Source organism: Puma concolor, chromosome E3 (assembly GCF_028749965.1).
Source record: "Puma concolor isolate L17-30 chromosome E3, mPumCon1.1.hap2, whole genome shotgun sequence".
NCBI classification, from domain to species: Eukaryota; Metazoa; Chordata; class Mammalia; order Carnivora; family Felidae; genus Puma; species Puma concolor.
The window spans coordinates 11,317,063-11,341,340 of record NC_141682.1 but is presented as its reverse complement, the minus strand read 5'-3'; the positions used below and the strand labels follow the sequence as shown (position 1 = coordinate 11,341,340).

General features: G+C 48.6%; 1 protein-coding gene across 7 annotated transcripts in view; it reads right to left on the bottom strand.

Annotated features, from left to right (window-relative positions):
- Positions 1–7,511: 7,511 nt before the first annotated feature.
- GTF2I (general transcription factor IIi) overlaps positions 7,512–24,278 on the bottom strand; it is a 109,577-nt gene continuing 92,810 nt past the window's right edge. For all 7 annotated transcript variants that reach the window (XM_086692502.1, XM_086692505.1, XM_086692503.1 and 4 more), the window contains 13 exons: positions 23,668–23,742; positions 19,387–19,488; positions 18,574–18,639; positions 17,634–17,817; positions 16,172–16,230; positions 15,581–15,661; positions 14,355–14,438; positions 13,818–14,001; positions 12,604–12,632; positions 10,762–10,803; positions 9,917–9,958; positions 9,365–9,440; positions 7,512–8,653 (listed from right to left, as the gene is read on the bottom strand). In XM_086692502.1, coding sequence (XP_086548628.1) covers positions 9,382–9,440; positions 9,917–9,958; positions 10,762–10,803; positions 12,604–12,632; positions 13,818–14,001; positions 14,355–14,438; positions 15,581–15,661; positions 16,172–16,230; positions 17,634–17,817; positions 18,574–18,639; positions 19,387–19,488; positions 23,668–23,742 — 1,007 coding nt within the window. In that variant the 3' untranslated portion in view covers positions 7,512–8,653; positions 9,365–9,381. The remainder of the gene's footprint in view (positions 8,654–9,364; positions 9,441–9,916; positions 9,959–10,761; positions 10,804–12,603; positions 12,633–13,817; positions 14,002–14,354; positions 14,439–15,580; positions 15,662–16,171; positions 16,231–17,633; positions 17,818–18,573; positions 18,640–19,386; positions 19,489–23,667; positions 23,743–24,278) is intronic.

Here is a 24,278-nt window from a genome sequence, read left to right as displayed (position 1 = left end):
CAAATCCGGGTGCCCGTGGGGCTGAGTCGGTTAGGAGTCCGACTCCGGCTCAGGTCATGATCTCACGTTTCAGTTCGTGAGTTTGAAACTTGCTACGGGCCCCACGCTGACAACCCAAGCGGAGCCTGCTTGGGGTGCTCTCTCTCTCAATCTTTCTCTCTCTGCTCCTCCCCCACTCGTTCTTTCTCTCAAAACAAACTAAAAATTAAAAAAACAAAAACAAAAAAAAACCCCTGATCAATGGATCCTCAAGGCTGCCTCAGTCCAGGAGGGGATTTGGATTTGGGGTGAAGAGGTGAGCAGGAAGTGGCTGGGGGTCTCCCACTGGCACCTAGGAGCCTAGGACGCACACGAGGGCCTGGGAGGCTTAGAGGTTATGGGGCTGGTCCAAGGTCACCGGGCAGGTGGCCCAGTCTGGCTGCAGGCTCAGGGTGGAGGGGCCAGTTTGTGTCCCAGACGCGTGATTCCAAGACTGTGAGACCATGGCAAAGGCCACCAGCACTCTGAGAGCCACGGGTCCCCCTGGACTACTGGGGGGTGAGGGTAGCCTCTGGCAGAGGGGAGCCAGAACAGGCCCTTTTGTGTCTGTTACCACGACTGGTCAGATTGGTGGTTGGATGTTCTTGGTTTCATCCCAGCGTGGGAGCCATGGGGCGCCGGCATGGCTCAGTCGGTTGAACGACTGACTCTTGGTTTTGGCTCAGGTCATGATCTCACGGTTCCTGAGTTCGAGCCCCTTGTGGGGCAGCTTGGAGCCTGCTTGGGATTCTCTCTCTCTCCCTCTCCCTGCCCCTCCCCTGCCCTCTCTCTCTCTCTCTCTCAAAATGAATAAATTTTAAAAAACAAAGAAGGGCAGGGGCCACGCTCTCTGCTCTGAGGTTTGGTTGGCACGTCCCCTGTGGTCACGGGGAGGTCACCAGCCCTGGGTGTTGCCGGCCCTGCAGGGCCTCTCTCTGTTATGTATCTAGAATCTTCCCACACAGGACGACACGGTGCTCAGCAACTAGAAGGAACGGCCACACATCACATGGGCGAGGAAGCTTCTAGGCACGCGGTGCAGGGAGAGAGGGCACAGAGCACACCTTCACTGCAGGAGGCCCTCACCAGTCTGCACAGTGTGGAATGGCAGCGTGACCTCTGGGGTGGGGGTGGGGGGGGTGGCGGCCGCAAGGGAGCAGGAGGCGGCAGCTGGGTGCCCTTTCCTGGTGAGGCTACGTCCGAGGGTGCCGCTCGCTTTCTGAAAACCAACCCAGCCGGGGGCCCGGGGGCCACGGGACTGTGCACCGCCCTTTTCTGAGGGTCTGTTGTGCTTGGATGAAAATCTGCAAATGAGGAATCGATTGAGGTCCTGCGCAGGGCCCTCTGGTCCTTTAGGCACCACACAGACACCCCGCCCGCCTCTGGCCGGCCCTGTCCCACCCGGGGCTGCCCCGCGGTCCCCGCAGACAGCAGCCTCGCTCACCTGGGCGCAGGAGGGGAAGAGGGGAAGTCAGGGGCTTTGCCGCAAGCAGGACCTCCTGAGCGCCGGTCGCTTCCTGCCCTTCCTCCCACGGTCACTCCACTCTTGCACAACTGCCTGGCCGGGCTGCCCTGTCCCACAGACACCAGCCACAGCTGTCAGCTGCCACCTTTCTTTCCACTTCCCTCCTGCGGCCTCCCCGTACTTCCTCACGTGGCACCGGCAGGGAGAAGCGCCACGGCAGCACGAAGACCAGAAATCCTGCCGTCCCTGGCAGTGGCCTCTGTGGCTCAGCGGGCTCAAAGCCTTTGTGAGGCTGAGACAGGACTTGCGTGCGTGGGTGGAAAAAGCAAGAGATCAAAGGGTTTTAAAAAGGTGGGCGGGGGGCGCCAGGGTGGCTCGGTCGGTTAGGTCGGTTAAGTGTCCGTTGGGCTCTTGATTTCGGCTCAGGTCATGATCTCAAGGTTCGTGAGTTCGAGCCCCAAATAGGGCTCTGTGCTGTCAGCATGGAGCCTGCTTGGGATTCTCTCTCTCCGCCCATCCCCTGCTCACACACTCTCTCTCAAAATAAATAAATAAACTAAAAATAAGCAAATAAATAAAGGGAATGAACAAAGAAGGAGATGATAGATGGATAAAAGGTGGTTTTTCTTTTGTGGGGGGAGATACAAAAATTTTAAAACGGTTTTAAAACTTTTATTGTGAAGTATACAGAAAACTGTAGAAAATGGACTGTTTAATGATTATCAAGTCATAACTATCACAAAGTAGATGTCTCACTACCTGTTGGCTGGGGATCAGAACAATATCCCAGAGGACCTCCCCACCTCCCCTTGGTGGCTGGGTCAGGAATGCTTTTTCATAAACACCTCACATAAACAGCCTCACAACGAGGCTGTCAGGTGGATACTGTTATTTCTCCCACCCTATATAGGTGGGGAAACCGAGGCACAGAGCGGTAAATAGGTTGCTGTGGCTAGTAAGGGAAGCGCTGGGATTTGAACCCGGGTAGTCTGGACCCCAGGCCCACGCAGCCAACCACTAGGCTCCCCTGCCCTGCCCTGCCCTTGAATGTGAGTGAATGATGATGGACGTAACGGGATTCACGACGGAAGAGTCAGCCTGTGTGAACACTGCAGAGAGGGAGACTCTCAAATCGGGCCAGCCTGGGAGGGCAGAGCTTTCCTTCCATGCTTGAGGGTCTTGGCCTCTTTCCAGGTGCCACCTTCTCCACCCCCAGGCCTCCGCCAGATGGGCTGGACTGGCCAGTTCCTCAACCAGGAAATCCCCAAGGCTGGGCCAACAGAGACAAGCTGAGTGGAGAGGGGTTTGGAATAAGAGCCTGAGGTCCAGGCAGTGCCCTCCGGGATCCTGTGTTGAGAGGGATTCTAGGGCTTTCCAGGATTGGAACAAATCAGCCATCATTTTGAGGCGGTTCTTTCCCAAGTGTAACGCAGAGCCCTCCTTGGTGGAGAAAAGCCTGGATCAGCAGCCTGATGAACCCTGGGCCAGCCCTCAGCACCAGCTCTCTCCTGGTGCCTGCACTGGCAGGATGGGGCCCTGAGTCACCATCGACCAGTAGGCAGACAAGCCACTTGGGAGGGTACAGTGGCCGTGAAGGGCAAGGCTCTAATGGCAAGCAGGTGTCTCTAAGCAGAAATGCAGGTTGCTGGAGGTCTGCTTCCCAAGGGAACGCAAGTCTTCATTTCTCGGCCAACCTGGGCCAGAAATGGGTTCTGGCTGAGTCCCACCCCTGGGAATTTCTTCTCCCCTTGGCCTAAGGATTCTGGAGTGAAGGTTCAGACCCCGCCAAGGGAGGACGCATGCACGCCAACCGCCGGCCGTGGGCACGGTGGACTCACACCCACTTGCTTGGGACTCAGACGCCTTCACTTCTAGTTGGGAGCCCTTGGCAAGGTAACTTAGTTGTTTCACCTGGAAGATGGAGCTAACAGCTGCAGATTTCGCAGGCTGTGTTCTGGATCACACGAGGCTCCAGTGCTTAGCTTGGCAAATGACTCTCATCAAAGTGCTGTGCAGGACCAGCCCGGGGTGCGGTGGGGTGCAGGGGTGGGAGAGGTCTACTCTGCCAGTTTGTGTGTGTGTGTGTGGGGGGGGGGGCTTCTCACTGTTGAAACTGGGACTTGAACAAGGGCAGGGCCGAATGAGTGGCAGCGGGCAGGTGTGAGGCCCAGACCCCTGGACTGGCTCTCATTCTGCTGGGAGTGGTCACCTAAGCCTGGAACAGAGGCTTTCCCTTCAAGGTCAGGCAGAGGACAGAAACCAAGACCGTGGGCTTCAGCTTGGGGCTGTCCCCACTGCACTGCAGCTCTCTGGCAGAGCTCTGGACACGCAGCGGCCCGGCAGATCCGATGGATGGAGTTTGGCGAGCCCTCCAGGGCTTGGCCTTGTGCCTGCCCCCCTCCACACCCCAAACCCACTGCCTGGCTGACACTTCCTTGCTGACTGGGCCCAGATGTGTCATGCGGTGAGAGTTATTTAGAGCTCGTTGACCGCAGAGGATAAATCCAGCAGCAAGCTGCCACCGCGGGGGGTTCGCGATTTGCTTGAGCTTCAAGCTAATTCCAGTAGTGAGGCAATCGCGCCTCCAGGTGCAGTCACCAGGACTGAGCTGCCGCATGCACATCTGTCCGGGCCTGGGAGCGGGAAGTCGGCTGGTGGTGTGGCGTCCGCGACTTGCCAGGGGCTCAGTACCTCTGCCATCCCCAAGGGGATACGGGACACTAAGGACGCACGGGTGTGGAGTGAGGGGACGGCCACCTGCAGACGGGTGGGGTACACAGGTGTGAAGTGACCGCTCACGCCATCCTGTAGCACACGGTCTCGCGCCACCGGTCCCTTCTGAAAGCCAATAAGCCAACACTTGCTATGGCTTCATGACCACACTCCGACCCTGCGTTTTTGGAGCCCCTCACCCGTTATCTCTTATGAAGGATTTTTCCTAGAGGCTCTACACTGCTCACTATAAGGAAGAGGACGATTTTGGTCTGAGTTCAATAGATCCTCTCAGGGTCGACCTAGGCCTTCTTACAGCCTGTGACATCTCAGCTTCTGGAAGGCGGTCCTGTATTCTCTGCCTCTGGTTGGGTCTATCCAGTGGTTTTTATTGAAAGGATTGGGGACCTCTCCTACCAGGTCCCCTTGAGCATCGTCAAGGGCATGGTCCTTGATAAGGGTCATTACTGCTTTAGGGAACTTGAGGTTTAAATGAGCAGAGACCACACATGAAGTGGATACTACAAAATGTCCCTCAACCACCTGATCTCGCTTCTGAGAAGGAAACCCGGCAGGAAACCCCTTTACAAACGGGTGTACAAATGGGTGTTATGTCATCGCCAGCTTTCAACTTTGCAGGCACTTCCTTAAAATAAAACCACAAGGTATGCCTGGCTTGGGGGTGAGGTGGGGTGGGGCAGCAGGGGGAGGTAAGGTGATATACAAAACCATTGTTGACCAGACTAAAGAAGCTGGGGGAAAACCGAGTCTATGCACCTTTGTTTTGTATTTAACCCAGTTCTTGGTGGGGAGAAAGCCCCTCTGGGGTAGCTAAGCTAGGTCCACCCACTGTGCTTGTCAACGGGCCACCAGGCCCCAGGCCCAGACCCCTAGGTATATGTGGTTTCACAACCAGCCACAAGCTTTCTTCTTTGAGCTAAGAAGGTTGGCAGCCATGGGGCAAACCCCTCACCTACTGGAGTAAGAGAGTCCAGACTGCAGAGGTTAGGAAAGCAACTTCGGGGGGGGGGGGGGGGGGGTCGGTCTCAACAGAAGGACGAACAGCCCCTGACTCACGGGCCAGAAAAGCCAAGCAAGAGCTGCTATGCTAAAGAGAACAGCCTACAGGTCACTTCAGTTCCTGAAACCCTGCTCCGTTCTTTGCCCCCATCCTACGGAAACCAAGGCGTCCCGGGGGGAGAGCACGTCTTCCAAACACACGCGTGTCCAGAAACTGGGGCTTCCATTTAGGAGAGCTACCCATTGGTGGGTGGCAATTCCCTACCCACTAAAGGTTAAGTCAACCAAGTCCCTTGAATTTCTTTAGACCAGGGCTTGGGGTGTTTAGTGGAAACTGGAAAGGCCCGGTCAGTCTTCCTCTCCCAGATTTTTTTTCCTTCCCAACACACCTTTTTGGTCTTTGGTGGTGGTGATGGTGGGGAAGAAACAAGGCACCAAGGTTGCTCCGAATAATAGACCTACTTCAAAGGGAACCAGCTGCCTGCTGCGGAAAGCAGTGCTGTGGAACATCGCAGGCTACAGATCTGGGCTCAAGTCCCATCCGTCTGTCAGTCTCAGGGGAAGACTGGGGTGGCGGGGGGCGCGACTCAAGTCTTCACTTCCTCATCCGCAAACTCTGAAAGCGACCTCGGCAAGGCACGAGAGCACACTCAATGCCCCTAACCTCCCCTCGGGAACCAGAGGTCTGGAGAGGTCTCTTCTGACGCACTGCCTGCCAGGAAGGACCATCTTGCATACGCTCAGCAGCTGCGTCTGGGTCGGCCGGGCAAATGCACAGATCCCTCCTGACACATTCCCTTCCAGCTTCGGCGGGGGCCCTTCCCCTCAGCCCCACCCTCTGTGGAGAATCTTCGTTCTCCCCTCCCTCCACTGAAGATCCACAGCTGGGAGAGGGGGGTTTGCGCTGAGCCCGACTCCGTGGATGGGATCTAAAGCGTACAATCCCGGCACGGACACATTTCTTGGCTTTTACGGTTCTCCCGAAGGAAGGTTCCTCGGGTAACAACTGTCCAGAAGTGGAGCTTGGATTTGGTCACAAAGCCCACGTTCTGCGTCGCTCCACTTCTCAGAAGGATTGTGTTTAACCAACACTCACGGAATAAGGAGGCTGTTTCGGAAACACTAACTGACAAGGCCTGAGCTGCGTTCTTCAGTTCAGTCCTCACTGACCCACCAGAGATCTCGGGGGGCAAGTTTCACCCCCACTCCCTCGCAAAGCCGCACTGTGTACCTGTGGTCTCATTTACGTACACACTGCTGACTCGTGAACACAGGGAGCGGAGGCTTCGTCTCCCGGCCTTCCTCGGCGCCCCCAGAGTCAGCCAGGGCGACCCCCCCCCCTCCCCGTCCATGGACAAGCCCCGGGGCCCCTGCAGGAAGGAGGCAATTGGGGAAGGCGGTCGCCTGGCCAGGAAGCACGGCTGCTCTGAGGCTACGGGACCGTGGGACGCAGGGGCCTAGGGCGACCGGACGCCTCGCCCCACACACAGGCTCTTCCAGCAGGATGGGACGGGAGCACTCCTGGCTGCGGGAGGCTTGTTCAGTTCAGAGGGGAGGTGGAATGGGGTGGGCAGCATTCCTCAAGCCTGTAACAAGTCAGGACGAGGGCGGAGTGCAGATTCTGTGCTGTCTGCCCGGAAACCAGGAACAGAAACCGATCCACGGGGCAGATGTGAAACGAAAAAGGAAAAGCTTTCCGACAACATACAAAAATAAAAATTCGCATGTGTGTGCCAGATTTGTTGCTCTTGCACTGAAGGGTTAAACAGATCTCCTTGCTGAGTGTGATCCCACAAAATGGTAAAAAAAAAAAAAAAAAAAAAAAGTGTTAGGTGTAAGCCTCCGCTCTTTTAAAAGCCGCCCGTGGAGGGGCAGGTTCTTAAGCAGCTGCGGGGGGGGAGCCGTGGGCGAGGGTGGCCGGGCCGCCGGAGCTTTTGGAGACGGCTTCACGGGAACCACGAGACCCTCTACTGTAGCAGCTGTCACCCCGGTGTTGGTCGGGAGGCTAGCGACCAGGGCGCTTGTTCTGCCTTCCCCGAGGGCACCCGCAGAGAGAACAGAAAGTCCCCAGAGTGCATGCGCTGCAGGGTTCTGTCAACCCTGTCGCGGGAGGAGCTCCCGGCTGGAGCGGCCCGGGGAGGGGACAGGGGGCGGTCCCAGCACCGCCCCGAAGGGCAGAGTCGGGGGCTCGGGCCCCGGAACGGCGCCCTCCTAGCCCTCGCCCTGCACGCCGCCTACCACCGAACCACCCGGGTTCCCCAGACAGAACCACGAAAACACCTTCGAGAGCAATGAGTTAGTGTGTGAAAGGCATGGATGGATTTTATTTATTACCCTATATCTACAATTTAATTTGAGGTAAAATATAAGCAACACATAAAAATGCCTATTTCTGCTACCATGTAATATAATTCTCCATCGTGAATATTGTGATAAAGCTAATGGAAACTCTATGCCGTCACGTACTCTAGCTTCTTATAGCTGGTATTTTACAACTCTCATTGTCTGTGAAATCCCAACACACGTACGATTCTCCCACGAAGGGCGCAGGACTCTCAGAGGGCGCAGAATCAGCTCGTGGGCCCCTCCCTCCCCACGCTGGAGCCTCAGTGCTACACGTCGAGATCTAAAATGGCGAAGGCAATGGAAACGCGTGGGGCCTGACCCAGGCGGGAGCGGCGTTCCGAGGAGACCCCCACCGCCACAGGTCACAGGGCGGTGAGGCTTTAGTGTCTCGGAGCTCGCCCCGACACTCATACCTGATCTTCAGCTTCTGGAACACCAGGCGTTTTATTCGGACGAGAAGTCAGGGTGGGAGAGGTTCCGAGGCTCCGTCTGTAAGCCACACGCCGACATGCTAACCTCTCGCTGGCTGTTAGGCGATCCGGATGGTGGTTTTTTTAATTATGATAAAAAAACATATGAACCATGATAGATAGCTTAGGAAAAGGTTTAGTCAAATATACAGATACTAGCTGTTCACTCAGTCGTCAAGGAGAGCCGTGAACAAAAGGATCATTTAAATGATTTCTCAAATAGAAAAAACCTAAAAGGACTGTCACAGGTGCTTTCTTCACTGCAGGAGCTGAGATGTTCCCGGAGGAGAGATCTTCACTTGATTGGAAAACAAAACACCACAGCTGAAGGCTCTGTTGCTGCGTAAAAAATCTGATGAGATTCATCCCTGCCATTTTCCCTGTCGTTTTTCCAGCATTGCTGTAAAATCCTTATAATACATTCCAAAGTAAACCAGCCATTCCAAATCTACAGTCACTCTGCTCTTTAATTCAATTCACAGAACTGCTGAAAAAGTAGACATTTCTATCTAAAAGTAGAAAAAAAGGTTTGTATAGAAGGTATTTCTGTTATACAAGTATATTACACAGCTCGGGGCAGTAACAGGTCCGAAAAGCTCTTCTCACCCACTGATACTTTAAGCTAAAACAGAAGAGAAAACAAACAAGCGAGAACACGGGTTAATCTGATTACAAGACTTTCACATCTGCAGATAGCACAACTCAATCAGCACTCAAGTCCATGAACTGACAGTATTTAAAAAAAAAAGCCCTCAGGTACACCTCAGAGCCCACTGCTGCGAAGCTATACCCTCCGACCAGCACGTCTACATTCAACAGCTGGGGCCTGGGGAGGTGCGACAGGACGGGAGCGGAGGTGGCTGACTCCGGGCATAGGGCTTCGCTCCTGTTAACAACCGGGCCAAGTTCAGGAAGTCTGAACAGCAGGTTCAGGGTTGTAAGTAAATTATGCGAGCTGCAAAATGGATTGAGCAGCTTGGCCAGACTCTGTAAACACCATTATTGTGATTGGGGAAAAAGTCAGCGTGGTGATACGGATTCAGAGTGAACTCCAATGGAGAGGATAAGATCTACCCTACAGATCAGAAACAAAACATTTTTCTTTTAGGGCAAAGCGCTTTTACATCTTTGACTCAAAGGCAGATATTGATCTAAGGAAAATCTTTCTGCTTGATCTTCTAACTCAAACCATCCGGTAGGGCTTACACTTGGACCTCATTATGGCCGAAGCAGGGAAAACACAGTATTAGCTTATGAGCATGCGGGGGTTGGGGGGGGGGGGGGGAGTTCAGACGAACACTAGACGGCATCCCAGACACAGATGCTGATTTACCCTAGGAGGGAAGAGGTCTACCACGTAGGGTCTGGTTCTTGCTTGATCTGAGAGTTTCCGTCAGTCTCCTTTATTTCTATCAAGAAAACCAAAAGGGAACTGATAAATTACACTACGAATGCAAATCTGTATAATTATAAACCCACTCAGATCAAACTATGTGCTAAAATGACTTATCAGGAATTGTGAAGATACTAAAGATAACATTTTCAGACAGTGTTTCCCTAACAGTTCTTAATTGTGCCACTTGAGTGTTCACAGTAACAAGCATCTTCTTATGTATCTATTTAAAAATCTAGGTTAGAAAGTAGTTATTCCACTGGCTCAGAATTCATTACGAGTCATTTGGAGAAAACGGAGCAGAAGAACCATGAGTCATCGCCAACACGCCATTTTCTGGGCAAAAATGACACATCCAATTCACCCAGAAACAAAAGAAAACCCAAGCACACAGTCCTAGTGAGACGGCTCGAACAGCACCGTCAATCCCTTGTCCTAAGAGCGCTCCCGGGGGGCTTCAGTCTTGGACCACCGGCGGCCCTACACTTTTACCTTCCGTTGCAGGGCCCTCCAACTGGCTTGGCTCAGCGGATTCTGCAGAGAAACACACCAAGATTTACTGGAACGCTGCTTTAACGTTGCTGTCTCTCACTCATCTACAAGGGCCCAGAGAAAGCCAGGAGAAAGCTCTCCACACACTGCACACCAAGCGCAAGTCGCAGAAGAAACAGCAGCCACGGCTTCTTGGGATTAAACACACGTGTCTCACGTGTCTCAACTAGTGTCTCAACTGGTCTAACAAAAGTCTCCTTTTTCAGACATTTCAGTTTCCTCACGCAACCCAAGTCTTAAATAACAACTGTAGTTTAACACAGTTCTAACATGAGGGAACAAGTTCCTTTTTCACGTCCTTTTCCCCTTTTCTGTGGGTTCCCCTTTAATAAAAGCCTTTTTTTGGTTTCAATGAACCACAGTAGCAGGCTTCAACGCTGGTTTCTAAGGAATGTTTAAAGCCACAGTACACACATTTCCACCCGGCACAATCCGGCTCATAACCAGCAATGGAAATGAATGGCATAAATGGTAAAGTCTAGACAAGCTTCGCCCTCAGAAATGGCACTTTACACCCTTGGCCTTGGGGTTCCTGACCTCCTTCCCAGCCGACGGGGGCACTGGAGTCAAATGGCATATGCCCCACAGTTCTCAGTTAGGACCCAGAGCTTGAGCACATACAGGCTTCCAAACACAGAGTCAAAGACAAAGTCTAAGTGTGAGTGTGTAAATGACTTTCCCTAAAGTTAGGCGAATGTTATTAGCAAGTGAGGCCCCACAATTTTATGTGGTCCATTTTATCACAAAAGCAGGAATAATTCTATGTTTTACCCCACTTAATTTACCTTGTATCACTGGGCCTTCTGACTCACTCTGATCGACCAACTCTGAAAATAAAGTAGATTGATTTAAACAATAACTTAATGCATGCTGTTACAATGGAAAAGCATTTATACATACATTCTCAATTTGGATGCTCCAACTTGGCCACAACAGGCACTATTTTCCTATGACAAGAAGGGAACACAAGAGTTCTGGTATGTCCCATCAGAAGAACTAATTTATAGTAATTACTGGAAAATTCTATTATAGACTACTGCACAAGGATGAGAACAAAATTGAACATTTTAAACAAAGTTAAGGGGGCTAGGAGGTTTAAAATACAATGCTCTTTGAAACTAACAGTTATATAGAAGACAGATTAATTGGGATTAATAATTTAAAAAAAAAAAAAAATCCAGGGACGCCTGGGTGGCTCAGTCGGTTGAGTGTCTGACTTCGGCTTAGGTCACGATCTCGCAGTTTATGAGTTCGAGCCCCAAGTCGGGCTCTGTGCTGACACCTTGGAGCCGGGAGCCTGCTTTGGATTCTGTGTCTCCCTCTCAATCTCTCCCTCTCTCTCTGCCCCTCCCCTACTCATGCTCTGTCTCTCCCTCTCTCAAAAATAAACATTTAAAAAAAAGAAAAAAAAAAAAAAAAAAAGAGGAAAAAATTATCATGGGATTTCTTTAAATGACCAAATTCCCTGCTGTGATTCAAGCTGAATGTCACACAGATGATGAATATATCTATGAAGCAAGGTGTGTGTCCTCTTTCATTACTGACATCACCACAGACTAACACACTTGGCCCAGATAGAGAATAAGAAAAACAGAACCTATGAAAAAAAAGTCATGGTTTGGGGGTACAATCAAATGAACACATTTTGTGATAAAGTGAAACCCAAAACTTGGGAGGCAGAGGAGACAGAACGAAATCCAGGACACTGAAGAGTGGAGCCCCCAGTGGGATGAACGGCTTGAGGACAGGGGGGCAGGCAGCACCTACAGTCACTGCGTGATTTCCCAGGTCAGCTGGGGCGGGGCCACGCTGCTGCTCCGTGGGCCCCCAAAACTCCTGAACACTAAATTGAAGAGGCTCCCCACTTTCCCAGTGAACAGACTGCAGACTGAGTACTCAAAGTAGAGGGGTTTTAGAGAGTTATAAAAATAATGCCAATTGGAAAAAAGACTGAAATGCTAACGGTACTGGGAAAGAGAATGTTCACTTTTGAAACATTTCAATGAAGTCGGCAGAACCTAAACCATACGAGCACATGTATGTACAGTATTTGCTAAAAATACAACTTTCAAATGATAAGAACATCAAGGAATTGGAAGAACGGACATGTATACATTTGCTGGTGCAACAACGTTTGAGAGCACAACGTGCCAGATGGAGGCTTGACCAGGAACAGAAGCAAGGTACGGCTCATTAAAGATCTACTTATCTAGCACAGTGATTACACAATAACAGTAAAGTTACTGTGGTAATAGTATCGAATACAGATTGTATTTCCTGAGCACATACAGTACTGCTCTGGGTTAGGGGTCAACAAACTTTTTCATCAAGAGCTAGGTAAGTCCATATTTCAGGATTTGCGGGGGACGATGCTCTAAAGCTCTCAATATGGGTACTAACATCACCGTTTTAGGAACAAGTAAAGTGAGATTTAAAAGCTCAACAAGTGACCCCATTTCACATGTATAATGTGCACGGTGCTTTTACACTGAGGCTAAAACCCCAACTTTGCCCAGTTACTGCTGTAGGTGAACTGAAATATCTACTGTGTGAGCAAAGTGCAAGTGCACACAGTCTCGCACACCCCACACAGGACGAAACAAAAAGACTTCATGAAATTTACTCACGGTTATTAATCACAAGTCCCGGAAATGGTCTAAAGAGAGAAACAAATTGGGTAACCGTTTATTTTTACTCTACAAGCAGTTACATGTACATTCAGTTTATCTCACTAACTTGTAACCATGTCACTTACGTGTCACAATGAGCACTGTTACCAACTACGTTTCAATCTCACACTTTTTAATCTATGGACACACAGACACGGGAAGAACTCTACAGGCCATTACTAGAAAAGGCCACAGTAAAGACGGTGAGAAAAGAACAGCAGTGAAGAAGAAAGAAGAGAGGAATTCCGGCAGCAGGGTCTAATGGAAGCAGGCTTTTACTGAGACCCCCGGGGAGGAGCACGGATGACAGACACTGGTTAAGTGGGACAAAAACTGGGGGAAGATGAGTGGATGCCAGGAAGGAACCTCGGGAGAGGTTACCACGTGGGCTACCTCCCAGAGCCAGACCTGAAGGACCTGTACCAGACACAGTGGGAACCTGGCAATGAGCTGACTGGGAGGATCTCGTGACAGCCACGTTTCTGGGAGTTGGGAGAAGCGTAAAGACGACACGGATGCTTGCTCGGGCAGCTGGAAAGGAGGACATCTACTGCAAACCTCCTGGGACAGGCGCATGGTAAGGAATGGAATTCCCGACAGGGTTGGCGAGGAGGTACGATCATCGCTCCCAACTCTGTGGATAAGGAGCTGATGCTCTCAAAGGTGACAACTCACGCTATTGTTGTGCAGGCAAGGAAGGAAACAAAAGGACCTGGCTGACTTGGGGTCAGACTCGACTGCCCTGAGCCTGCGATGACGGGCCCGAGACACGGGCTGGCCGTTTTTCCTTAATGGGCCAGACAGTAAATATTTCAGGCTTTGCAGACGACGCTGTCTCCGTCCCAATGACTCAGTGTTACCCCTGTACCCTGAAAGCAGCGGTAGGCACTATGGCACGGTGTCTTAATACAACTTTATAAGATAAACAGGCAGTGGGCTGGATTTGGTTCACAGGCGACGGTTTGCTAACCCCTTGCCTTAAAAACCAGAGAATCCAGAGTCACCCAGGGAGAAGAGAACCTCACAGTAAGACAACTGAAGTATTTTACGTGTTTCCCTTCGCTACATGGTGAGCTGGACTCTACTATTCCCTAGGCCTACATTCTGGAAGACGACGTAGCCTCATGGTCTGCAGATTCATTCTTCCAAACAAGCAGGGAGCTCTCACTTACCGAATGACTGTGAATTTAATGAACTCGGCAGAATCTAAGATCCTTCTCATGGAGCTGATTTCCAGGTAACTGGGGGCTTTGAATGACACTCCAGGAGGCATGCCGTCAACCACCACACAGCCAGGGTTAATTGTGATTTTCCTGTAGGGAACTTTCACAGGGAAACCCATACCAATAGCTTCACCTAGGACAAGACAAACAGCACAAAAGCACAGATTAACCTGTCATCTTAGAAGTGGCTAAAAAGCACAGGACCAACATTTAAACATGGTCTCCGCTGTTAATAAAGGCAATGCACACAACAAACAACCTTACCTTTGAACCTCAGTTCTAGTCACTTTGATATCGACCTGACGGTCAGGAGTCTGACAGAGCTAAGGTTTCCTTAGGAAAGAACTTTAGAGAAACTCAAACACTTACGTTGAAAGCTTATTTCCTTGCATAACGGAAAATAACAACTATCTGAGCTTAAGCTACAGTCCAGTACTGGAACACCCAAGCTTACCACAAGCAGCACCCTGCAAATGCAGAACTCACCGAATTTCCGACTGAAGAGGTCGTTCACTTGCTCTCTGAGCTGTCTCGCTTTTTCGACTTTTGACAGCCTTTCATTATCATCATCTAGAAAAGGTGAGAGGACAGTTCTAGCTTAATAATCCAATTAAAAATTTTTTTAAACATTTATTCATTTTTGAGAGACAGAGTGTGAATGGGGGAGGGCAGAGAGAGGGAGACACAGAATCAGAAGCAGGCTCCAGGCTCTTAGCTGTTAGCACAGAGCCTGACACTGGGCTCAAACCCACAAACTGTGAGATCATGACCTGAGCTGAAGTCGGATACTTAACTGAGCCACCCAGGCGCCCCAATAACGCAATTTTAAAGTATTTAAAAAAAATTTCTTTAATGTTTATTTTTGAGAGAGAGGGAGACAGAGTGTGAGTGAGGGAGGGTCAGAGAAAGAGAGAGGGAGACACAGAATCCGAAGCAGGCTCCAGGCTCTTAGCTGTTAGCACAGAGCCCAACACAGGGCTCAAACCCACAAACTATGAGATCATGACCTGAGCCAAAGTCGGATGTTCAACCGACTGAGCACCGACAGGTGCCCCTAAAGTATTTTTTTCATGTCTATTTAATTACGGTGAGAGAGAGAGAGAGAGAGAGAGAGAGAGAGAGAGAGAGAGAGAGAAAGTGAGTGTGCAGGGGAGGGGCAGAGAGAGAATCCCAAACAGGCTCTGTGCTGACAGCTCAGAGCCTGGAGCCTGTGTGCTGAGAGCACAGAGCCTGATGCAAGGCTTGATCTCATGAGCTGTGATCAAGATCAGAGCGGGACGCTCAACCGAGGCACCCCGGTGCCCCAATAATGCAAGTTTAATTCCAAGTCAAATTTTACGTGCTGAGTCAACTTGCTTTATGTTTTTGGAAGACTGAAGTATTTTACACTAATCAAGATTAAAACAACTTAACCAAATGATTTGAGTATGACAGCAACCTGAAAATGCTAAGCCTTTATTCCCATTATGAAGAGCTTCACCTGCTCTCTTGTACAGATTTCCTAAACAAGACGCGAGGTACTAGCTCATGCCGCATTCGGTAACCTCCTAGAGTGGTCTGGAAAGCAACCAATGAGATGATGTATTTGGTGAGCGCTTTCTGAAGGGCAGGCGGGGACGCAGTCCTGCACAGGGCGAGCACCGGGAACCTGTCTACTCTAACACCCAAAGAAGGAAAACCCGACTAACGAGATAAAGGCAGAGAAACCATACCTGGAATCGTCACCTGAATGATGTTAAGATCTTCAACACCAGATGCAGTAGTATTAACATTGGGCGATGAATTTATTTTTCCTTAACATAGAAACATCATATCAGAGTGTACACAAAATAGATTCAAATCCTCTCTACTCATGTGCTTATAATCCAGACTCCGCAAGATAGTATTTAACCTAACTTTGTTCAATGCTTGTTCCTTTTTATGGTCTATTTTGTCATTCTGTGGTATTAAGCTTCTTTAAAGACTTTCTCCCCCTCGCCTTCTTTTTCTTTCTTGTTGGGATTGGTATAGCATCCGACACATAGAGATTCTCATTCATTAAACAGACTCCAAATCATAAACCAGTCACAACCCCACTTTATTTTTCTCAAAGTGGGCTCCATGCCCAGCACGGAGCCCAACACAGGGCTTGCACTAACTTATGACCCTGAGATCAAGACCTGAGCTGAGATCAAGAGTCGAGACGCTTAACCGACTGAGCCACCCAGCTACCCCTCAACCACAACTCTCTGGATTTCATGGCAGTAGACCACTGCTGGGAGAGGGGCTGCGAACGGCACATTTCCTGTAGCAAGGACACTCACTCGGAGGGCTCTTCGAGGAGGATGTGCTCTCCTTAATTGCGGTCTCAAACATTTCAGGCCTGCAACACGAGAAGAGAGGAAAAAACCATGCTTGCTAATAATCTGATAAGAAAACGTTAAACTTTCAACAAAATTAAAAAAACCATTTACTTTCTGTAAATATACATTCCAATTGTTAGGAATGGAAAAACAGAAAGAACAGCGCCTCAACGAAAGGAACGTATACAAAAAGACCAATTATAATTACGATCGTAACACCTGCCCTGCCCTCCCGAGCTTAAATTAGGGGCTTCTTCGCCCAGTTTCCACTCTACCCTGGAAGGATCCAGTGCTAGACTTGAGAATGGAGAGAGGGAGCAAGGCTGCACATGGGCAGCACGGAACCATAAGCACGAGTCTTTCTCTATTAAGTAGAAGCCGAGGCCTTCACTACTTACTGCCAGACCTCTGCAGACCCCAAAAGGTAGCCATTGCACTTGGTGGTGTTGGCTTCGAGTATTTGCCAACACTGCGGTGGGACTCCAAAGCAAGCACTAATAAATGGAACCTCAAAGTCACTGCAATTAATTTCAGATAATGCTTAAGCACCAATAAGTATTTTTAAATTCCAATTATTCCCCCCTATCTCAGTGGTGTTGGCCTAATTCATAGACCTCCAAGGCAAACAGAAGTGAAAAACATTCTGTAAGCTGGAGAAGGAACAGGGCTCCACAAGACTCAACTACTACTCACCTTCCAGCAGCATCGACCAGTAAAATACGACGATGGTAGATTTCAACAAAATCAAGTTGTTTTAGGCCCTCTGGCAACCTACAGCCCTCCTTCCCTATTTTAACCAATTATGGAGAACGTGAAAGGTCCTCAGAGGTACAGTTTAAAGAGTTTTGGATCCTACAGCTAATTTGGCCACAAAGCTGAATCCACGTGCCAGTCCGGCTGTGCCCTAGTACCAAGTAGTTTCGTCTGCATGTCCTTACTTTATTTTTTGAAGTTAAAAAAATTTTTAGGGGCGCCTGGGTGGCTCAGTCGGTTAAGCGTCCAACGTCGGCTCAGGTCATGATCTTACAGTTCGTAGGTTCCAGCCCCGCGTCAGGCTCCGTGCTGACAGCTCAGATCCTGGAGCCTGCTTCGGATTCTGTATCTCTCTCTCTCTGCTCCTACCTCTGCTCATGCTCTCTTTCTCTCTCAAAAATAAATAAAGGTTAAAAAAATTTTTTTAACTTTTTAACTTCTTTCTTAACTTTTAGAGAGAGGGAAAGAGAAATAAAGAAAGAATGTGTGCCCATGTTCGCACGTGGGACAGAGAGAGAGGAAGAGAGAGAATCCTAAGCGGCCTCCACATTCTGCTCAAGTCCCGGCATGGGGCTTGATCTCACAAACCGTTGAGCTCCTGACCGGAGCCGAGATCAAGAGTTGGACACTTAACTGACTGAGCCACCCAGGCGCCCCTGAATGTCCTTACTTTTTAATGATGAACTTGATTTTGGCCTTGTTTCTGAGTATCTTCTCCAGCCTTGGGATGCCAAAAGTAGACGGCCGCCGGAAGGGTACGCCCTCAGGCAGGCCCTCCACATAGAAGTCTTCCGGGAAAGACTCAAATAATGCAAACGGCACTTTCACAGCTTGCTTGAGGCCGAGAGCTTCGCCTGTAAGAGACACACACGTTTCTCTTATTGCTCACGTTTGCCACTTTCCTAAATCCAACCTTTGCAAAAATGCATTTTAAATCAGTTTATAGATACGAAAACTACTCTTTTTTTAAGAAAAGTATTTTAATTATGGAAAAATAGGTTCAATTTTGCAGTGCTCAGAAAAGTGGGAGAGATGATGGAATTCATGTTTGTGAAACCCAAACACTTTCTTTAATGTTTATTTATTTTTGAGAGAGACCATCAGTCAGAGTGTAAGCGGGGGAGGGGCAGAGAGAGGGAGACACAGACTCCGAAGCAGGCTCCAGGCTCCGAGCTGTCACCACAGCGCCCGATGCGGGGCTCGAACTCATTAACTGTGAGATCATGACCTGAGCCGAAGTCGGGCACTTAACCGACTGAGCCACCCAGGCGCCCCAAACCCAAACACTTTCGATGACAGTAATATTAAAAACAATTTTTTTTTTTTTTTTAGTGTATTTATTTTTTGAGATAGAGCAAGCAGTGGAGTGGCAGAGCGAGAGGGAAAGAGGGCATCCCACTGTCAGCACAGAGCCTGATGTGGGGCTCGAACTCACGAACTGTGAGATCATGACCTGAGTCAAAATCAAGAGTTGGACGCTTAACCAACTGAGCCACAGGCACCCCAATGATACTAATATTCAAATACTGAACATTTTATTTTGTGCACATTCTTCTATTTGAACAAGCTACCATATATATTTTAATACTCATCTTTCAAAATGACCTTACCGCATTTTTCATTGAAAAGATTTTCAACTTTCTGTTTTAGGTCTGTGATCTTGGCATTCCAGGCCTCTGCAAGTAAAAACCAAGACCGTTATTAGTAATACTTACCAAGATACGTCCACGCTCAGGCATTTCTCATTTTATTGTGTGTCTTTAAGAAGTACAAAATAAAAAAAACACAGGTTTTTAGCACAGTCAGGTCTGACAACTACTCTAATCCTACATCATTCAACTGTTTTATTATTACTAATATACTGGCCACAAATAAATGACATAGGCTAAAATAAAAAACAAATGAATACCAAGAAACCTTCCAAAAAAACAATTACAGCATCTACTATCTACCCTGTAAATAATTTAGTATTTATAATCCTCATAATAATCCCATGAAGCAGGAACATTATCCCCATTTTACAGATCTAGAGACTGAGGCACAGGGGTTAAGTAACTATTACAATGCCTTTAATAGCTAATATACATGGACTTACCAGATAGAAAACAACTCACCTAAAAAATTAAAGTATTTGTATTGTTTCCTTTTATTTAAAATTTTTTAAAATATTTATATATTTATTTTTGAGAAAAAAGAGAGAGGGTGCACAAGCGGGAAAAGGCAGAAGAGTGGGAGACCCAGAATCTGAAGCAGGTTCCAGGCTCCGAGCTGTCAGCACAGCCCCTAATACGGGGCTCGAACCCACAAACCGTGAGATCGTGACCTGAGCCCAAGTCGTACGCTTAACGTCAGCCACCCAGGCACCCGGATTGGTTCCTTTTATTTAAAATGATGAAAGTAAGAAAAAGAAAATCCATATTTACCAAAGGAAAACTCTCTCCCTCGAGGCTTGAAGGGAACATTAGAACCATTAGTCTGAGTAGGGGTTCGAACTGCTGAGGTTTGAGGGTTGTTGTTATTAGGGCCTAAAGAAGAATTAAAAGAGAATCCTGATCAATGCATGCATTCAATCACGTTTAAGTACTGCTTACGCTTTCTCTGGGACACGTGCCCAAAAAACCAAGTGACATTCAAACAGCACACAAGCATGGCGCAGTGAAAACGGGCAGGACGCACGGTGTCACAGCCCTCCCTCCACCCATTTATCTACTGCCGTCCCTACAGTCAGTCACTTTTGCCCCAAACATAATCAATTTTCTGGAACATCGGAGGTGCCCTCACTTCACTTTGTGCGTCCCCGTGACCTCCGGAGCCATTGAGTTTTTGATCAGCTATGTTTGCTCACGTTCCTTTCAACCCTTACTTAACCACAGCTGCAGGTGCGAAGGTCTTTCCTTTGGACACTCTAGCTGACTCTGGAAACACCCTTCCTTTGAATTCTGGGTACAATTTAGAAACAATGTTATATAGGAAACCGCTTTCTTCCACTGAATGTAAGGAGGGCTAGCTTAGGTTATTCTTAATAAACCCCAAGCCCTGAGTCTTCTTTATGTAGGGTCACCTAATGCTTAAATAATAAGCTGATTTTTTTTTTTAATGTTTTATTTATTTTTGAGACAGAGAGAGACAGAGCATGAGCAGGGGAGGCGCAGAGAGACAGGGAGACACAGAATCTGAAGCAGGCTCCGGGCTCCGAGATATCAGCACAGAGCCTGACGCGGGGCTCGAACTCACGGACTATGAGATCATGACCCGAGCCGAAGTCGGACACAACCGACTGAGCCACCCAGGTGCCCCATTAATAAGCTGATTTTAATCTGAGGCCAGCCAGCAATTTTTAAACAGTAAGGAAAATAGACAAAATAATGGGAAAATAAAAAGAAATTAAGTTTATTCAGATTTCTTTAGAAAACAACCAATATTCTAAAGATTCAGCTTCAAACTCTGAATTTCCCGACTTGCAGAAATATCTGTATAGCTCTGGACTTTCACCTAAATTACCCTTCTAAGGAGTTACCTACTTCCTATGCTTATCTTCACATAAAAGACTTCTGCTTGGGGAACGGTCTGCAGTGACATTACCACAGCTAAAGGTGCACACGGTCACTGTCCCAAGCACATTATGTGTTTTAACTAACTTACTTTTCACAGGGATCATTACCATGTCCATTTCAACCATAGAGAAACTGAGTCCCAGGGGCTATGTAATTTGCAGTCGACTGCACAGCGGCCAAGGTACGGAGGCGGGATAACCGTCGGAGTCTGGCTCCTTGGTCTCCACCACCACGCGGTCTCTCTGATGTGCTCGCAGACCCGAACTTGAGTCTTTCCTACATCTGGGCAACTGGTGGCCTCAGCATGGGTGCGGCCACTTCCACCTGCTGTACTTAGCCTGGATGTACACGGCCTCAGAAAACCCTCACGAGTGTCAGAGGTGATGACGTGAATGGGAGACTCAAGATGAAATGTATCTGTGATTCTCTATAAAACGTCAAGATGCAACATTCTACTCTAGTTATTTCAGAACTCGTGAGTCAAAACGACAGCTTCTTCAAGACGGCAAGGTAATGAGAGCCCAGGGACTCTGGGCTAGCTGGCTCCAGCAGCCTGGTTTAGCCGGCAGGTATAACCCACACAGGGGCCATCAGGCCACCCTGTCACCACGGCCCTCCAACAGGCTACTAGAGGCACCCAGCCCACACCTCTGCTTCTAACTTGATGCTGGCGATTCCAACAGGGTGAGACAGGGAGACACTTGTGGTCGGCAGACAGAACGGAGTGGATGAAAGTATCTAGCTCTTACCCTACATGAATAAAGCAGCATTCACGCTTATGGTTACGTGAAATAACACCACACACCCACCGCCCAGCTACATTTACAATAACGACAACGTCAAGTACGGTGAGGATGTGAGGCAACTGGAATGCACGTATCCCTGGCAGGAGTATGCAACGAGAAAACCACTTTGGAAGATTGTTTGGCAGTTTCACAGAATGCTAACAACTCCCCGATTCTCGACTAAATACCCCTCAAGGGGAGGAGGGCGTATGCCGCACTTTGTACACAAACGTTTGCAGCATCGTTTTTAAAAAATTTTTTTTTTTCAACGTTTATTTATTTTTGGGACAGAGAGAGACAGAGCATGAATGGGGGAGGGGCAGAGAGAGAGGGAGACACAGAATCGGAAACAGGCTCCAGGCTCCGAGCCATCAGCCCAGAGCCTGACGCGGGGCTCGAACTCACGGAGCGCGAGATCGTGACCTGGCTGAAGTCGGACGCTTAACCGACTGCGCCACCCAGGCGCCCCTGCAGCATCGTTTTTAGACAAGGCTGGAAACAAACCCGAATGTCCACTGACAAATGTATCAACAAAACATGGTGAATCCACGCCACGGAGGAACACTGAGCACTAAAAATGGAGTGCTAAAATGCCGCATAAAACGTAAATCTGAGAGTGTTAGATGGAGAACAAGCATCTGACCATAAAAAGAATAGATACAGTAGGACTCCACTTATAGAAGATTCCAGAACAGGCAAAAGTATTCCACGGTGACAAACAAGCAGAGCAGTGGTGGCCAGGGGGCCGGGCTGGGGGGTGGGGTGGGGGGGGACTGGCTGCTGAGGAGCACGGGGGCATCCCAGGGTGGTGGATGTGTTCCAGAAGCTGACTGAAGTAGTGGGACAAACATGTCTCAAAACTCAAACTGTACAATCACAATGGGTGCATTTTACTAGGTCGAAATTATACTTAATACATTTATTTCTTAAAGTTAAAAACTCCCAAACCAGCACAATTTATTATTTAAAACAGAATATTAGTACAGTGCAAACAAAATACCACCCACCCACCCCCGGCCATAAATTGGCAGAATGTTCCTGGACACGGACACAGCTCTTCACCAAATAAATCCCTTTAAATACTACATCGGCCTTTGCAGACAATAGGTTCAGGCAGGGCTGATACTGTATCTCCTCTGTGTCTTGCTTTGCACGTACACCTAATCCCAGAAGCTCCACTGGTCATCTCGTATCCGTGAAAGAAGGGACAAGAGGAAACCGGGAAGCCAGCCTCCTAATTTCTGAGCTACTAAAGGGTAATCTACTTTCAAAATTTCTTTTATGTAAGAAAAACATGAATCTCCCTCTTTGTAAAGTCACAGTTGGTTACAATAGAATCTTTTTTTTTTTTTTTAACGTTTATTTACTTTTGAGACAGAGAGAGACAGAGCATGAACGGGGGAGGGGCAGAGAGAGAGGGAGACACAGAATTGGAAGTAGGCTCCAGGCTCTGAGCCATCAGCCCAGAGCCCGACGCGGGGCTTGAACTCATGGACCGCAAGATCGTGACCTGAGCCGAAGTCGGACGCTCAACCGACTGAGCCACCCAGGCGCCCCAGAATACAATCTTAAAACTGTACCTGGTAAACTTACTTCTATAGACCCAATCATATTAACTCTTTATTTCTCTGTTTCTCTAACCTGTAACTCCTAACCAAGAGCTTACTTATACTCGCATTTTAAGTAGGCTCCCTGCCCAACGTGGGGCTTGAACTCACGGCCCTGGGATCAACAGCTGCATACTCTACCAGGTGCCCCCGAGATAACAAAATGGGGGCTGAGGCGCCACCTAGTACTGTAAACCATTAACACGAAACTTGAGGTTATGTGACAACAAAGAATCATCCTACTGAAGTGGGCCTTTCTTTCTGTGTTAATTGCAGAGACAGAGGGTAGTAACCATCCTGGACAGCAGGCGGAGAGCCACCTCTACGGGGTGAAGTATTCTAACTCCGTGAACCTGCAAAGATGAGTCCCTCCACAGACCCCCTGGGAGTGGAGAAGGAGTTACTTTGAAGATGTAGGAACGAGTTTAATCCAAGGCACTGCTGTTTCAACCATACGTCAACTCTTTACTGCAAAGAATAGGAAAAAAAAAGAGAGGAGAAAAGAACCCTACGTATTGCTCTCTGCACCCTTTACTTTATTAGGAGGAAAGAAAAGCCTCTTAGGGATCGTCCTGCAAGCAGATTACAAAGTGCTCCAAGAACACCACGTGGACCGTTGGGAAATTCTGAACAGGAACAGTTCTGAAATTTACAAGAGGCAGCTCTTCACACCTAAGCCCAGTTTTGTAAAAATTCAATTGCATAAAAAAGAACTGTAAACTGAAGAATCATCAGAAACCTACCGCAGGTGGCCTTACCTTCCACAGTGACCTCAATTTCAGGAACTTTTGAATTACTCCCAGGGCTTCGTGGTCTTTTTGGGGACTGCAAGGCTGCAAAATAAGCACACGATTACTTCTGTGTACTGTAAACAAAGCAAAGCAAAACAAACAAACAAACAAACAAAAAACAACCCAGAAGCAGAGTGCGCCAAACACCCAGGCGCCTGGGTGGCTCAGTCAGTTAAGCGTCCGACTTCGGCTCAGGTCACGATCTCACCATTCGTGAGTTCGAGCCCCGTGTCGGGCTGTGCGCTTACAGCTCGGAACCTGAAGCCTGCGTTGGATTCTGTGTGTCCCTCTCTCTCTCTGCTCCTCCCCTGCTCACACTCTCTCTCTCTCTCAAAAATAAACATAAAAAAAGAAAATTAAAAGAAAAAAAAAGAAAGAAAGCAGAGTATTAAAATTTATACAGTCTGGATTTTTTGGAGGAAACCTTGAAAGGATTCAATTGGAAGTTTAATCCTCCACATGAGTCTCAACAAAGCTGTGGACACGTGAATGAAGGAGGACTGCAAACATGAAATTTTCAACAAAATGTTAAAAAAAGAAAAAGGGGTGGTGGTCCATTACATAAAACACCTGGGCGG